This window comes from Bombus pyrosoma, linkage group LG3 (assembly GCF_014825855.1).
Source record: "Bombus pyrosoma isolate SC7728 linkage group LG3, ASM1482585v1, whole genome shotgun sequence".
Taxonomy (NCBI): Eukaryota; Metazoa; Arthropoda; class Insecta; order Hymenoptera; family Apidae; genus Bombus; species Bombus pyrosoma.
This window is the reverse complement of record NC_057772.1, coordinates 2,754,944-2,772,279: the sequence shown is the minus strand read 5'-3', so window position 1 is coordinate 2,772,279 and position 17,336 is coordinate 2,754,944. Positions and strand designations below refer to the sequence as shown.

Sequence of the window (17,336 nt, the reverse complement as noted above, 5' to 3'; positions counted from 1 at the left end):
GATTTTAATCCAGTAATCCGTTCTTTCATTTCAGTGTACTAATCGATAATAAGAATCTCAATTCTTTTACGTTTCTATCGATTAGAAAACTTCGATATAAGAATAATAATATAGAGAAGGAATTTGAAAATGCAAAACAACGACATCGTCGATTGGCTGATAAACAATGTCCTGTAATTGGTGGAGTGCCTCTAATATGGTAGCTTTGATTGGTCTAACGGTTGGTTAGATTGGTTGAGATTGATCGCGCGCGCATCGGTTACATCAGTGTTTGATCGTGGAGCGTGCGCGCGGGTTGCTGGTTTTGAAATGCGTTTTGTTTACGTGGATTTGTTCAGTAGGGTAGAAGCGAAGACACGACGAGAGTGACGAGAAGGCACGACGGTTAGGAAGGCCGGCAGTGTGACGGGCCGCGTGGTAGGAGGTTGCTGCGATTCAATTTCAGTCGAAGCGCGCCAGGCAGACCGAGCGCCAGCAAGAACCGGCTGCTCTCTTTTCCGCACCTCGTGCTTTGCTTTTCGAATACCATCGAATCTCCTGGTGCACGCGCGCACCATACTGTGTCTCTCTTCGTCTCGTTCCACCACAATGTATATAAGTATGTGAGCCTAGGATGCATGTGTGTACGTAGTCAGTATGAGAGATGTTGGGTAGTAAACGTAAAGGTGTGTGTGCACGCGACTGAGAGCGGCCCTCCAGCATCCGAGCAAGTGTTTACGTCGTGCGTGTAATCCACTGCGGACAACCGTTGGTCTAAAACCAGTATAACCCTTGTGCGTTTTTGAACGCGTTCGAAAAAACCGATACGTCAACGACCCAGTTTCATTTGGCGGAGCGACGAGACTCCCGGGAGTGATCTTTGGCTTCGATCGAATCATATCGAATCGAGTTGAATCGAATTGAACGTCGTAGTTGATCAAATCGAATCCGCGAAGTCCGTTAACAACAACTGTTCGAACAGAACGAGCGTTCGTGTTGACGATTTCGCATGGACGACGCGTGTGCAAGATATCTTTGAAAACAAACAGGTAAACGGTGGATTGACTCGTTAGTGTTTATGATTCGCGAAGGATGCGTTTGTTGACGCTGGCAGGAGGCACGGTAAACGAAAGTTTCGGTCCGGGGACATGGACGATCGAAATATTCCTACGTATTGTACGCGCAGTTCTCGATCGTGTACTATAGTAAAGAGTTTTGATGACTCGCAGATAGACTTTCGTCGAGTTACGATCGTGTAATCTGTGCGGCCACGTGACACACGAGATGCGACCGTTTGCCTGCATGGGAACACGGGGATAAGGAAGGAGGATACACGTCTCTCAGGATGGAATTCGGAGGCTACAAAGGTACCGGTCCCCGTGTTAGGGTGCGACGACGCGCGGAATTAGGTAGACGGCTCACCAGGAGGCTATCTCTGGTCGCGAAAATGCCAGCTGCCATTCTTAGCAAAGCGAATCCACCTGAACCAAGGCCAGTCGAGATCACGGCGATCGCGCCTGACAAGACACACCTCACCGTGAGTAAATTCTATTTTAATCTATTTATTTATTTACCGTTAAAAATGAGAGCTCTCGTTAGTGTGTAAGAAGTTGCAGCCGAGTTTATTAAAAGTCAAATCGATCGACTCTACTTTTCGTAAATTCCTCGTGCTCGTTGGTTACGCGATTAATTTTCAAGACTGAAAAAATAAATGATCTATTTTTATAAGTGTCTCTATCGTAAGAAGAACATCGTCATCTTTTTGTTATTTTCAATTTATGCGAAGTTGATCAATATGGATTCCGGACAACTCGATTAATCATAGTTTAACCGTTATAAGAGAAGAAAGTATAGAATAGATTTCGCCCATAGGTGGCACGAGGAACGAAAAAGCACATTTTCTTTTTTCTCTTATCCGAAATAAAACGATCCCGTCGTTTTAGCTTCGTGATTACGAATTCGAAGTTGAATACGTTGGTCGTTGGTATTTGGCTTGCGAGTCACACGCGTCGATCCATTCGGTGCGATATTTTAGCGAAGAGTTCGTGAACGATCGGATCGATTCGACTGTATCGCGTTGAGACCCGATTGTTTCGAACTGTGTCGCGTATCTCCGCCGTAACATCGTGGAAAAGCTCGAACCTATATTCGAGCAACGCGGATCCCGTGGTAGAAATCGAAACTCTCCGTGTAGCTTAGGGTTTGAACGATTAATGTACCAACACGTACACCATGCACCGACTACAAGGTGGCGTACATTCTATACAGGAGTAAAAGGCGTTACCTTCGGTATTTAAGCGGTCTATAGAAACGTTGCACGTCATTCTCTCGCGTGTTCGTACACGTTTGCTCTTGCCTCTTTCTCTTTGCGTGTAAATCGTACATACTCTTTCGATAACTTTTCTTGCTACGATATGCAATCGGCGAGTAACGTTTATTACGGAGCTTAATGTATACGATATATAGTATACGCTTAATTATTTCCGGAAGAATTAACGAATGTTTGGATTCTGGTTCGATCGTGTATTTACAACATTCCGATTAACAGAGCCTACAGGCTGTAGGAAGTAAGATACGACGGTGTAGCGATAAATGGCTGGAATTTTCTTTCGTTAATTGGACATTGTTATCTTCTTTAGTTCTTGAAACCGATTTTGTGGAGTAAGTCTTTGCTTCTCTTGTACAATTAAAGTAACGTTATTAGTGAATTTCGCTCTGGTATTATCTGTCTAACGTAAGTAAATGCGTTATTACGTATTTGTACCTCGTTTACGCTCGATGATCGGTTAACGATGAATTGCTATATATATATATAAAGCAGCAACCGCTTTGATTCACAACCGCTTTTCCCTCCATTCTTTGACAATCTAGCTGGTAACAAAGATCGGAATCTTTACACGCTTCTTCGAATAATCATTGTTTCCTCTTTTCCATTTTGTATCGCGGTTCTCTATCGTATAGGATGAGAAATATTCTCAGCTTCCGAATAATCTTTAATATATGTATAGTATATGGTTGTTTGCACGTGCGTGCGTCGAGCTCGCGAAAAGAAAAGTGAAGGCGTCGTTATATACGTATGCACGATGGCGTTCCTTGAACTCCGCCGACTTCTACACGTAATCGTCGTAAGAAAGAAAGTGCGCAACGTGATCGATAGCAGTACTTTCTACCGGTGAACAAAATGCACTTTGTCCCCGTTCGAACTTTTACGAGCGGTTCACGTTCGCGATGTATCGATCTCGCGATCGATCACGATATCGGAAGTTGTGTTCGACAGAACGCGTGGGTGGAAACAAATAGGTACGAACCGTGTATCAGTGGTTTCATTTTTTAACGCGTTACACGTACGACACGTAACGTGTCAAAGGCGTGACGTTTTCTTGATTATGGAAAATGCGTGTATAAAGTTGTCAAATCGAACATAGATGAATTTCACTATGTTTTACAAAAATTCTACCTAGGAAATTTCTTCTCGTTTAACACGTTTGCTTTACGATGTTAATTTTGGATATTCTAGTCGTTAATGTATTCATATGTTTCTCCCGCAATCTTTTCCAAATATTTCCCATTTTGAGATATATTTTTTGAGTTTCACTCAGCGCGCAACTGGAACTTTATTCTTTTGCTTTCCTATCGATTCTCTCGTAGCGGTAGCAAATAATTTCTACAAACTTTCGCGACACACTTTACTGATAATTTGCATTTCCGAATAAAATATGATGAAAGATCTACGTGTCCTCGTACCTTTGAACGGGGGTGTATCTATATCGTGTATATCTATGTTGCTCGCGACATAATGCAGTTACAACTACCGATTGCGAACTAGATACCGATCGTTTAAACCGGAATGATAATTTTTCAATTTTTACCTGCACATACGTATATAGCTGATTGCACAAAGTAGTCGCACGTGCACGCGTAACATGTAGCCACGGTTGCATCGTGCGGATAACTGTTATTTCAAACGAGCTTTCGTGCCGTTTACCTATAAACAGAAAACCCTGATTAAATGCTAATACGGCGTAGACAAGTGTTTTCGCCGTTGATCGAACGATCTCGCGTCTTTAGACGCGTTTCCTGGGATTTACGACGTAATCGCCGGATAATTTGTAGTCCTGATCCCTACGGAAGAAATAACTCTTTCCGTTGTCTCGTTAAACCGTCGACATAACGCTCTCCTCTCTACAATCCTCTTTTCATACATTTACAATCCTTTTTTCTTTTCTTTCTTCTCTTTCTTTTCTTTTTTCGTTTCTCTTTTATCGTCCAAAGATTTACACGTCGTTGCGTTCTTCGCCAAACGAACGTTGCAATTAAATCGTCGTTTTACAATACCATAGCAGGCTCGGCTGTTCTATTTCAATGGTCATCGCGTTATATAAGAGCGACGCGATTGCGAGTGTTGGAAAATCTTTCGAAAGAAAAACGTTTCGTCGACTCGTTCGTCGGTGACAAGAAAACCGTATCGAACCACCGATAAATAATTTCGCTCCTTCGTGATCTTTACGCTCGTTCATGGCCTCCATCGCGTATCTTGAAGTATCGCTACGTTAGACGGCCGTTGTTTGCGCCGTGCTGGCTGATTACTTTGGTAAATTGTATGGTAATTTATTATATAAATCGTACGAGACCGGGTATAATCGCTCTGGAAAGGAGACTGATTCAATCAACGCCGTTTCCCATTATACAGATGTAGATTTTACGCATCGCTTTCTCCGTGCAACTTCGTACGATTACCTTGTCGAATCAGAAATAATTAACGGCCAAACACCCGGGGATTAGATGACTTTCCACGTTAGTCAGGGTAGAAACTCGTGTCCGTTATTCTGGGAAGATATCGCAGGATTGCGCGTGAGAATGATTTTTTGTTGGATCGTAAACTCTAAGAGCTTTCGAAGCACGATTCTAGTACAAATAGAAGGACCTTTAACGTCTTAAACAGAAATTTTACGATTCTCTCGCATTTTTCTTAAATTGAAGGTACTCTTTAACGGTAGCGATTAACGATTCTATGGAATTTAATTTAAAAGGAAAACGGGGATAGTCGAGAAGATTTTTTGGAAAAATCGTCGTAAGACGGGGAGACGATGAATCGAATAAATCGCTTTGTAAGATTTCGCTGCGTTCGAACCGTAATATCTCTTAGAAAGTTTCTTTCTTTTTACGTTTATATAGAAGAAAAAAGTAAAGGAAAGTTTCGTAACAATTTAACTACGTGACTAGAAAATGCACCAATATATTTACTCAGCCAGTGAACGAACGGCTATTAAAGCAAGACCTTGAATTCTCCACCTTAACAACTTCTTTCAAACATTGTCGACAATAATCCTGCTCCAATTATACTTCGTAAGATGAACCGGTCTATAAACGAAAGCAAAGTACTCTGTACATACGATCGAGCATCGAACGAGTCACTTTCTTCGACCAATTACAGTTACTACGCCATAAAATGTCTCGTGACACCGAATTTATGGCCGATGGTATGTACACCGGTCACCGGTGGCATCACGAACCTCGTTTAGCTCGATCGACACGTGAGCACCCGTTTAAAGGTCACTGACACTTGGTGTAGCGCGAAATTCACTTTCGACTTCGAAGATCGAGGAACCAAGGCGACGATCGATCCCGGCGCTGACGAAACCAACGCTGGTTCTTCTAATGAAACGGAGAAAGTGGCGCTCGAATTGGCCGCATATCCTCGCGTTTAACATAGAACGCGTTGAAAATAGCCAGCGCACGATCGTTCGTGGTCGATTCCTGCTAATTACGCGCCTTCTCGTTTATCAAGTCCCGCATTCTAACAGCCGCGAATAGGAAACAGACGAAAGTACTTTTGCTTGATCTCGTCGGTATATCGCTCTGATTGCCCTTGTCCGTAGCATTTTTACCATGGATAGTATCAATCATGGTGACTAATCGAACGTTGGTTGCGTTCGATCGGATCGTAATTTCTATCGCGAGAAAATGTTAATTTTGTTTCGCGTAGAATAGAACTCAATTTGCTGGAATTTATCAGCGGAGAAACGATTGATATAATAGGGATTCGTTAATTCTCTTCGCCACGATTTCTCAGATAAGCGGATTTAATTAGTAGAGGTGTTCGTTCGATCGAGCGTTACGTAATTAAAATTTCGTTGCAACGAACCAAGTTTTACCGTATTGTAGACTCGACGGCGAGAGTAGTGGATCGCATTTTCTTTTCTAGGCGAAACTAGTTGGGAAATTCGGTTCGGGCGAAAGACTTTAGCGCTTGAGTAACTTCCGTACCGCGTGTAACTTGCACAAAGTAAAAGTCGAAAAAGAACGACATCTACGTTGTCGTGGTTCCGCGAATTCGAGGATTTTCCGAGTAAGAGGCTGGTTTAACCCGTAACCACAGTCGTGGAAGTGTCGTTACGTTTAGCACGGATGCGTGGCCACAAATATGTACCATCGTGTCAATGTATCAGCTAACATTCCACGAATATTTCTCACGACCTAAAAAATTCCAATTCTAAACATCGACATACTGCTTTACGCGCGATCCAATTGACCCGTAAATGACGAATCTAGCGAATGAACGAAAGTATTCTCGAATTAGATTCCAATCGCTATAAATCTCGTTTGATTAACCGTTTATCCCGTCGTTGAATCGATTCCATTTAGCCGCTCTCGATTCCATCCTCGTCCAACACCTATCAATTATCATCGTCGTGAATGCACAACAGATTTCCTTTGCCGTGCATGCACGTCTTGTTCTCATTGTAGGATTATAGTATGAGTCAACGTCAGTCAGAGACAAAGAACACCGGCGCTGAGTGTCGTTTTGCTACGGTAGAAACGTCTGTTGTTTCTGGCGTTGAATGCAATTTCCGGTATTCCTATTGAACCTGGTCTATTTTCATAGACTGCTCTGCTTTAATCTGTGCAGAAAACACGATATTTTTTATTTATTTGCATAAATTCTACGATCAACTGTCATTGAGAATTATAAGTAAATTTTTCTGGCGTGCTACTATGTCGTGTTTTAATAAATAATTTATCGCGTGTTTGATTCTAGTCGAAGCCAGTGAGAACACGATATTAACGCGAATAACGTAACGAGGATTTCGGTGAAAATACACGGTGTGCCAAATAAGTAGGCGACCGAGAGATAAGCCGGTAGGTTTAACTAAACTCCAGAAAGATATTTAAATTGGGCCACGCTCTTTCCTATTTCCGTTTTACCTGTTGCGTTTTACTTTCTCTGATATACGCTTGTCATGCGGTTTGATTTGCCCATGTAACCGAGAATTCCGAAAGTTGTACATATACAGCTGATTGTTCCGAACGTCGGAGGCTAGCGATTACAGTGTCGTAATTAAGCGGACTCGAGTGGATTCATTCGTGAGATCGCGAATTTTAGATCTCATTCTGCTCTGATTGTCAGAGTCACGCAGCTGTACACTGGCTAATAATGTGACAGTCGGAACGCAGCCACGATAAACAGTCCAGTATTTTATCACGCTTGACCGCGACAAAGAACAGGGAACACGCGTATCTGCTTGAAAAAATAATTTCAGAACGATGATCTGTCGTTAAGATTAAGAAAGCGAACGACATCTGTCCGTGCGTTTTTTTAATATCGTTTGACTCTTTGCGATTCAAGTTGTATCGAACGTCTCGTTACGACTAATTTATATTCGATAAGTTCGATTCAAAGGCTATTCGCGATTGAATAAATGAAACGTCGACGTAAAAGAATCAATTTTACGTATTAAGAGCAAGAGAAATAAAATATGACCGCAAACAGATAATTCTGGTCGATCGTATCGTGTCTGGCAAATTCGCTGCCGATGTTTCTAGAACTAGACCGAACACCGTTTATCTAGTCGTCGCTTCACTCTAGAGTTTCTATCTGTGTTTTCCAGACTAAAAAGCCTCACAGGTATCGCAAAGCAGGAAAGGTACACAAATTGGGATAAACAGCCTCGATAAGAGCGCGTCGTTAAGGATTAGTGGAACCTACCGAAATTCTTGAACGCGACAGGAACTCTGAGGAAAACGTTATAAGAATTCTCGCTTGTATTTCCAAGGATTTGCAGCGAAACGTTTACGAGAGTCAATAAAGCCGGTATCTTTTAACGTTTAATAGCTTTCAGGGTTCCATTCTCGTGTGTATTCTCTCGCATAGCTATATATCTTTGCACTTTAAGATGTTTTCCCGCCTGTCGTTCCCGAACCTATTTCGTTTCCGATGCGATAATAATCTTTGGCCGTTGTTTAATATTTTAAACCGTGGTCGAGTTAGAATCGCATAGAATAATTACTTGGGCGGATTAACGAAGGAAAGTTCGGGCAGCTTTCCGCCTTGGTCGAGTAAAAAGTCTCAGTGGGAGCCAGTGGCTTGCGTCGTTGATAAGTTGGTATGCGTAACGCGCGAGACGGATAAAATAGCGGCGCGTTAAAGCGCGATGCTCACGTGCAGTCGCCGAGGAGAAAAGTAGGTTGCATGTGACGAGCAGCCGGACAGATTCGAGAGAACACTCGTCTGAATGAACTGAAAACCGCTGGATGCCGCGTCTACGGAATTTTCAGGAAGTGATTCACGTTTCTGAAGCCCGCGGAGAGCTTTCACTGGCCACTTACGTCACCTTCGAGCGAAGCGACGAGCGCGTTACCGATCGAAATTATCGCCAACGCGACCACGCTAAATGCGTTCCATCGAATAATTACGAGTCGACGAATTCCATCGCGTTGTAGAATTGCTTTCTCGAAGTATCGACCAGATATTAACGTCGTTCCTTAATTACAGATCGGTAGCCTCTCGGATCATTTGCTAGCTCCACGTACTTATTACGTTACCGTGCTATATAGAAATTGACGTAATACGAATATCAGTATCGAATCGAACTGTAATTATTATCATTCGTCGGGCGATACGCGTATACTTGTTTAGCGAAATTGTTCGCTATGGAAGATATTCGAACGTTGCAGCTTTCAACGTTCCCTGCTGAATCGCGTTAACGAAATAGAAATGTATTCGTCCGAAAGGCGACTAGTCTGTAATTAAGGGTCAAAGTTCCTACACAGTGAGTGGAAAAACTCCTATGAACACGTTTTTCAGCGTATGACCGGCAACAAGAATAGTTTGCTTTTGCCATTTGCATGCGGATAAAGCATGCATTGGAGCGTTGTTGTGAAACTGGCCATCGACGTACGCAGGCAACTCGAAAGCTACGAACCAAAGCATAGAACGTTGCCTAGTTTTTGTCACAAATAATCATTCGCGTATAAATGTTTAGCATCCTCGCAAATTATCCCTAATGCGGCTGCTTGTGCAACGCGAATATTATTCAATTTAAACTAGTATTTTCCTTGGCGTGACTCTCGTTCCATTTAAATGACACATTGCGCGTTTCTTTATTTACCCGAGGCGGTCTTGGCTACAAAGTATTTGCGCAACCGTGTAATTTTGGCTGCATAATCTCTCGACAAATTATCATCGTGGCTAAATTAACTTGACTATACGACAGGAGCGCTTAAACAATGGACGAAACGATAAGATTATTTCAAAGCTACCCATCTGTGTAAAGAAAGTCGACTCATCGTGAGACGCGGGGCTTGAACGTAACGAGGTGCATACAAAAACAAGGAAGAAGGCGAATAATTTCGAGCGGCGATGTATCAAGTACTTGTCTTTTCGTCATTTGATCGCGTCATCTTAAGAGCAACGCTCAAAGCGCTACTATTTCGAAAGGGAAATTGAGTTACGCGTAATTCGATAAAGGAAGTTCTTCGTGGAAACGGATACTCCTATTCAGTGGAAGTTGTAAACGGCGAATGAATGACGTCAACGTGACCGATATAGTTAAAACGACTTACAGTACCTTGCGGTTATGGCGTTGCGTAACCCTCGACTAAGGTGGATTAACTGGCGTAAGGTTTCGTCGGATTTCTCGAATTCCTTTGACATCGGATGTCCCCGAAGACAAAATAATCTACGATTAAAGTAGTCGCGATTAGCGTGTTAATCGTTCATCAAGAAACAGTAGCCGTGTACTTATCCAGTCGCGCAGAATACGCGATAAGCAAGAAAATATAAACTCGACGTAATTCCTGGGAATATGAACGAAGGAAGGTTTCAAAACAAAATTACGTAATCGCAATTGGGCTGTTCTATCGTCTCCTTCGCTTTTATATTTTCTTAAGGACGCTCGTAGAAAGCGAGATTGAACTTGGAAATTGAACAAGGGTATTATCGATGCCTTTGACTATTATTATCTGTTAACATAAATTAACATAAATAAAGAATTCATATATTCAGCGTTAGCTCGAACGAGTTCAGACTCACGATCGGTTAATCATTCGCTTCGTGATTTAAACGATTTTATAAGAAACCAGAAAATACCCTTACGAATATACTTGGGAACAGGCGTGTACGTTACGTCAGAAAGTAAACGCGTCACGCCAGTGACCTTGCTCCGTGTGAATTATTTTAATTAGTGTTGAAGCGATTTCAGTGGCGTATTAACACGATAATTTCCATACCGAAGCACGAACGAACGACAAAGTTTGTGTTCAATCGGTGGCTTGATCTAAGTGCTGCATCGTTTCGCAATGTCGTTGCAGTCTACGAATTCCTTCCTTTCTGTTATCGGAGTAACGATATTCCCAGGCGTCCAGTAATCGATCGTAGTATCTTTCGACCTCGAAGAATTTGAAATACAAATAAGAATCCTTGGTAGGGAATAGTTTCTCAAAGTTATCAGCTTGACTGAGCTCGTCTTCGTAGCGGATCAGCTGCCTCAGGTCGTCCCTCGTCAAATTCTGCAGGATTCCATCCAGGTATTCGTCGCGAGTCTGCATCGCGTTGATTTCGTTCTGTTTCATTTTCTCAGGAAGGTTCAAGGCCGTGCTGTACAATCTGTAATTATGGGCGATCGAGTCGTACTTTTTATTGCAAACACCGTTGCTCGAAATTTGCTCGTTCTTGGGGATTTGGTAGCCAGCCACGTTTAACACGTCTTTCACCAGAGGGCCCTGCAAAACGATAAAAATCATAGCCAGACGATGTTAATAATCGTTGCTTATGACACGCGTGACTCAATCGACCTGACCATAAATAATTTATCGCGTGTCTCGCGCGCGGTTTTCGTGCATCATTGCGGAGGAATTCGAAAGTTCGAAATTAACTGATGACAAGCGCGAAGAAACCAAGCTACCAACCACGAGCGTTAGGATACCCTTTGATTACGCTTATTTTGAAAACTATGATATATACAGTATTTTATTTTATTAAAATCGTATCGTATTGACAATTGTTTCACATATTTCAAAAAGTGTCCGACTTATGGAGAAAAAGTGACTTATGGACAAAAGCGTACATGTAGTATGCGATCGCGTTTGGATATAATTATCCGCGGGTCTGACTCTTCATTATGGGAAAGTTAGTACCGCGATGGTAGACGTTAATTTCCAGTTAGCCGGCGAACATCCATTTGAATCATAAGTACCTTAATAGCGATATCGAGTGGCGAGTCTGTCTGCAGCGACGGTAGAATGTTCACTTCGAGCAACCACGGTCTTAAACCCTCGTCGAGAAGTACGTCGAACCCGTACAATTCGTAACAGGTGTAACTGGAGACCAGACTCTGTAAAATAGTCGCGTTCATGCTCGATTCCACGGATATGAAAGTCTTAACGATGATATCCTTGATCCGAGACCATAGGTCAGCGACGTCCACCCTTTCCTGCTTCAGATACGACCATAAACTCGCCAAGGACCATTTGTGTCCTTTGAACGAATTCACTCCATCGCTTACTACGTACGCTGGATTTTGTTTGTTCACGCTGCTGTTGGTCAGGTGCATGTATTTGTCGTTTAGATTCGCTCCACGAACGTATCTACATATTTACCATCGTTTTAACAGAGTATAGGATAAAGTAGAATTATTTCAGCGAACGGGATACTCGGATCGAACTATAATTTGAATCGTTATGAATCGTTTTTGAACGATCCACGTTTGAAAATGATTGATTATTTGTTATGGATCGATGCTAGTTTAAAGCTAACGCGATTAAAGCCGAGTATCTCGTAATATGTAAATTTGATTGTTCCAAGTAAAGCGGTAAATTAAATTTTAAGACGCCGAAGTTTAATCGACTCGAATAAATCTGCCTCTCGCTGTTCGCAACGCTTATGTAAATCACGAAACGAAATCAGGTTCTGATCATTATCGTGAAAATCGATGAAATATCGAGTAAGTTAGGGTCGTCGAATTACCTGACCGAGGCGAAACGAACCAAGCCCTCTTTGTAGACATAAATTCTCATCGGGTTAATGCTTGTTAGGAGAACGTAAATTCGCAGATCGAATTTCAAGCCGTTAATGAGTTTCGGTCTGGTGATGTATCGTTGAATGATTACCGAATGCCACTTTGGTATCTCCCACCATTGATTAACAATCTTGATACCCTGGCCACGACCCGCTGACGGCGGTTTAATTATCCACGTGGTACCCATACCGTGTCTGCTCCACATGCTTTCGAATTTCTGTATCTCCTTCGGCAGTACGTACGTTCTTGGCATAAAGTTATATTCCTGAGGGCCGAACTTTTGTGACATTCTATTCAAGTGCGTCCATAACAGGTCCTTGTTGCCTATATTTTCAGATCCTGGTATGTTGTTCATCTGATTTTTAACATAAATTTCATTGGAATCGAGTCAATTATATCGGAAATCTTAGTTCCACTTTTCTAACATTAGCAATGTTTCAATTCGTCATTAAAATGGTTGTTAAAGAACTCTGAACACGACGATTAAACTATTTCGCTAGAAGTACGTATTGATAGATTTACTACGAACTATATAGATCTTTCTTTTCCTCCAAAAATCTTCTCACTTAATTCGTACCTTTTGAAAGCTTTTCATACGTTGATATCTCGCCGTGTCTTTACTGGATAAGCTCCAAACACCGGACCAGTCAGTCCCTTTATTTACCACTTGGTATCCAGAACTGATTAAGATTTTGATTAAAACCCTAGGCATAGATGTGGTAAATTTCCATTTAAGAAGTCGAGCAAAATCTTTCGGCAGTTTTTTAGGTATATGATCGTGACTTTGGAAAAGAACGTAGGGCGAGACACGAGGGAAAAGGCTTGCCCTCAACGGCAGTGGCGAAACATTCTCGGTAGCCTTATCTCCATCGGCCCGTTTATCGAAAACAACCGGTTGAGTCGCATTTTTCAGAACAATGCTCTTGTTCTTCGTTAATTTCACCGATTGATGTCGTATAACGTTCGCGGATTTAGCTTGCGATCTTTTAGGATTGTTACGTGAGAACGCGGGTCGATGATCGGTTGATTTCGCCTTGGAACGAAGGAAAACTATCTCCGTCAGTTTTTCGTACGTCAACCATTCTTCGTCGGAGTCTGAATTAAGGTTAATTATGCAACCATTGGAGGTACTGGTGGCCGCGCATCGACCTGACGAGCATTCGAATTTCCGTGGTTTGGGATGGCCAAGGTCAGCCTGCATCGTGTTATCGGTATACTCGTAAATTTTGCGTTCATTATCGTTCAGTGTGTATGTCTGCACTGGGAATTTTTATAGAACTCCATAATCGAACGTTCGTTAGATGGGTTGAAGTTGTTCGTGAAACTCGTTTCGGTTCGCACGCTCGATACTCGATAAATTTGTGAAATACGCCGACGCGACGAGCCGTGTTATAAAACCGTGGAACCCTGATACGGCGAAGCGTCGCCAAAAAATCCGACCCGTTCACCTAACGTCGAGGAGACGCGTCTCCGATTCGAACCACGCTCTCCGCTCTCTTTCTCCTTCGCGATTAGACGTACGGAACGAAAAAGCGGGGGTGTCCATTAAGTAAGTTTCTGTTGCTCTATTTCCTATCACCGCGTCGCGAACAATGCTGCGATTGATTCGACGGCTTTCCGCATTTGCGTGCCAGCCACGCGTTTATCTTGCTCGGCAGAGCGCTCGGACGCGGTAAACACGCGGCTGCACAAGCAGGGGTTGGTTTATGCGCGTAACGCGCGCCACATGCACTGCGAACACACGCGCTTCTCTCCGGATTATTCGCTCCACGCCAGTCGTCTCTAATGGCACGCATCTTAAACGAAATATATCATAATTTCATCGAAATTCAATGTTCCAAGGAAACTTCAAATTTCGTTCCTTCTGAAAGAAAATTGCGGGAAGCGAATTTTTAGTTGTAGTTTCTTAACGGTTGAGTGGCAATTACGATTGATCGCAAAGTTAGGAAATAAATCGAAATTTCGTAATAATTCGACTATGCGATTGGAAAGGGCACCTGGACGTTTATTCGAACTAGTCTAACTAACCAATGCTTTGAAACTATCCGAGGAGAAGGACTAATCCTACGGAGGAAGAGGAGAAGCAAAAAGACAGAAGAGCCAGGGAGGGTCCTAGATAGATCGGCAAATACGCCTATCGTTCTCCATAGTTCTCTCGTCCGGACTCTAATGGCGATGCTGCTCGATGCTAATTTGATTCCCGTGTAGCGCAATCACGGACCTGATTGTCGATGTTACGCGCATCACGCGCATTCCTGCGTGCACGTTAGTTGTGTTTTCCATCTTGCACGATTAATTGTTCGCGGCTGCGATGCGTGGCCGTTGGTTGGCTACTTTCGATCGGTCGGCGAGGAATGCGAGCCTCGTGTGTCTCTAATCTGCGCCCAGTCACACAATACCCGGGACAAACGCGAGCGAGCTGCTGCTGCTGCTCTAGCTACGGAGTGTAATACTCGCGCGATGCCAGATATAACGCGCATTTACATACTCAGAGGCGGCGCGCGCGATCCACGATCGCGAAAACAGCTCGTCTCGGTCTTCCGGCATCGAGAACGACCACTTTCCTCGTGACTCTCCGCTTTCGGCTTCCCGGTTCGTGTGTTCGAGCTCTGCGAGTAGAAATATCAGAAAATACTTGATTTAAGGAGATCTAAGCTTGTACGTTTCTGATCTAACCGCGCAGCGTTGGATCTTGGGAAACGTATATAATGCATCGATGTTAGATATCGCGTGGATTTACATGGCGGGATGAACGATCTTCCGAGCTATCCTTCCGGCACTCTCTGATCTTTCTCGTTTCGTGGTTTCCATAGTTAGTAAAGCGGTACTTGGTGTATCGATGCGACGAACTTTCTGTACGGTAAACGATGCGAATTATTAACCTTTTCTTTAGACGTAGGATCTGTGGATTTGGCTAAGCGGAATATACAAGTGGCCAGAAAAAGTATTGGATATATATCATTATGTTTTCCTTTTTTTTTTTTATTTTAGTTATGATTACAATGTTTCGCGTTGATCTTACTGGCACCACGATGCCACGGCAACTTTTACACGGCTCTTGATGGATGGTCTACTTTTTGCTGAATCACGTTGCACTCTTTATACAGCCTCCGTAGATAAACATATCTTTTCATACTGCGCGAGTAAACCGGGTCGTTTATATCCAGGCCTAGTTCTTTCGCTATTCTAGGCTTTTAAAAGATCTGAAAACATTCTTCCCGAGATACTTCCCCGTGTCTCTACCAGTCATCGTGCAACCCTTTCCAAGCATAGTTTCGTCGGACGTTTGAAATTTTTCCAATAACGATAAAAGTTTAGAGGAGAAGCAGATTCGAGTATGAAATTTCGCTGGAATCTTCAAGCTGTCGTGAGTTTGTCCTAGTTTCACCAAAGTTAAAAAACTTCGCGCGCCTATCGTATACTTTCGCCAGCCACTTTTCGCTTATTCGCGATACTTTGATACAAGTTTGCCTAATTCTCAATTATTTATATATCATCCACGCTTCTGTGTTCGTTCAAATCGTTTATGCCACTAAGCAAAACACCCAGGTTCGTATTCGTTTCGTACGCATATGGCGTTATAGTTTTAGCGCGATTCCGAAATAAGATCCAAAGTAAAAGGGATACACAGCCATTTGTTTTCTTTCGAAACGATCCCAGAGACCCGTACCGTTAGCAGTCGACCAGGTCCACCGTAAATCACGAGCCTCGCGATACGTTTTTTATCGTTCGGCTTGAATTGGGGAACGAATCGGAAACGGTACCCATAGAGGTGTCTCATTGTTCTTCCCGGCACTTTTTTCTTCCCTCTTTCTCTTGGTTTTGTTTCAGTACCGCGTTACGGTATATATATATATATATATATATCGATTCTGGTAGTTTTACGCCCGATGTACGCCCCGCGTTGATAAAATGATAAATCACGCAGTGATACACGCGTTCTCCTACACTCTCACGGTTCACGTGACGAGTATAATACGCCGTGAATTCCATACGGAGATATTTTCAGTAGAAATCTGTCGTGTTAACTCTGCTGGTATTGATCGTGGCGTTTCGTTTTTCGAGAACGCAAATTTAGAAAATTTTCGAAGAACAAACTATTTCGAAAAACGTAGTTACGTCGAATTCGGGTTATTCAATTGTCGTTTTCTTGGATGATCGAGAAAATCTGTAGTCAACGAGATATTAGTTTCGCGCATATGCCGATGTTATTGCGAAACCGAACTTTGTGTCAGTAACACGAATGCTGTTGTTCAATTGGATAAAATCGTCTCTCGAATCTTCCACAGTTTCGTTCGAATCGAAGTACTCCTTGATCGTTTATTTCTTTTATCACAGGTACGGCTTTAAACCGGGTAAATTAAGTGTAAAGTAAGAAAGGACGGTATTCTGTTACCGATTTCTCGTCGAACATAATTTCCTCGCCACGACCAAAAGAACGGATCGGATTGTGAAAGGGCTAACGAAAAATGTCTTATGTTTCAAAAATACGTGAAGGGAGAGCCTAGTAAAATAACGTTTATCGTAACTCTGCCACGTTCCTCCATTTTATGCAAATAAAATATATAATCTTGGAGATCTGTTTCGCGAAGATTCCCAAGCATCTTGTAAAAGGGAGAAGTTGCACGGCGAGAAAAATGGCGAAAAAGGAGGCCGCGGTTTTCTAAGGGCGCTCGAAGCGGTTAATGAAGAGGCCGCGTTGCGAAACTCGAGTGCGCGAAGGATGGGAACAGAAAAACGCGACAGATAAGAATGGAAGAGGTGCGAAAGATGTAGAAGCCTTGGAGGTGTCGTCGAGATCGCGGACGCGCGTTCAAAGCGTTTGCACGACACCATTCGAAGAGCTTCGTGCGAGAAAACGCGGCAATCCGAGACGTTCGTATCCCCGATGTATCTCTGGTTGCATTGTCTGGATGACGGGCAAACGTCCTTCGGTTCGTGAGTCCGTAGGAGAAGATTCTGCACGCGTGTACTGGCTACGCATGTCAGTGCGTCGAGTACATTAGGAATTTCGCAACCAGTCGACGATCGGTATACGCGCGTGCTTTCCTGTCAGGAATG

At 43.0% G+C, this 17,336-nt stretch overlaps 2 protein-coding genes across 4 annotated transcripts in view; one reads left to right on the top strand and one right to left on the bottom strand.

Annotated features, from left to right (window-relative positions):
- Nucleotides 1–331: 331 nt before the first annotated feature.
- The window catches only part of LOC122566393 (rho GTPase-activating protein 20-like), a 177,965-nt gene continuing 160,960 nt past the window's right edge, over nucleotides 332–17,336 (top strand). Inside the window, exons 1-2 of one of the 2 annotated variants that reach the window (XM_043723584.1) lie at nucleotides 334–598; nucleotides 1,209–1,516. In XM_043723584.1, the coding sequence (XP_043579519.1) occupies nucleotides 1,325–1,516 (192 nt within the window). In that variant the 5' untranslated portion in view covers nucleotides 334–598; nucleotides 1,209–1,324. Of the gene's footprint in view, nucleotides 1,517–17,336 lie in introns of both variants that reach the window. The other variant, XM_043723585.1, reaches the window with a different exon arrangement.
- Nucleotides 9,862–13,476, bottom strand: LOC122566396 (tubulin polyglutamylase TTLL4-like). Of its 2 annotated transcripts, XM_043723593.1 has the most exons (5): nucleotides 12,853–13,476; nucleotides 12,224–12,630; nucleotides 11,454–11,844; nucleotides 10,489–10,980; nucleotides 9,862–9,938 (listed from the first exon to the last, which is right to left on the bottom strand). In XM_043723593.1, exons 1-4 carry the CDS (start codon nucleotides 13,474–13,476, stop codon nucleotides 10,519–10,521), a joined length of 1,884 nt encoding a protein of 627 aa, XP_043579528.1. In that variant the 3' UTR covers nucleotides 9,862–9,938; nucleotides 10,489–10,518. The 2 variants fall into 2 exon arrangements, with proteins under 2 accessions (XP_043579528.1, XP_043579527.1); XM_043723592.1 differs by lacking the exon at nucleotides 9,862–9,938 and having other exon boundaries at nucleotides 10,122–10,980.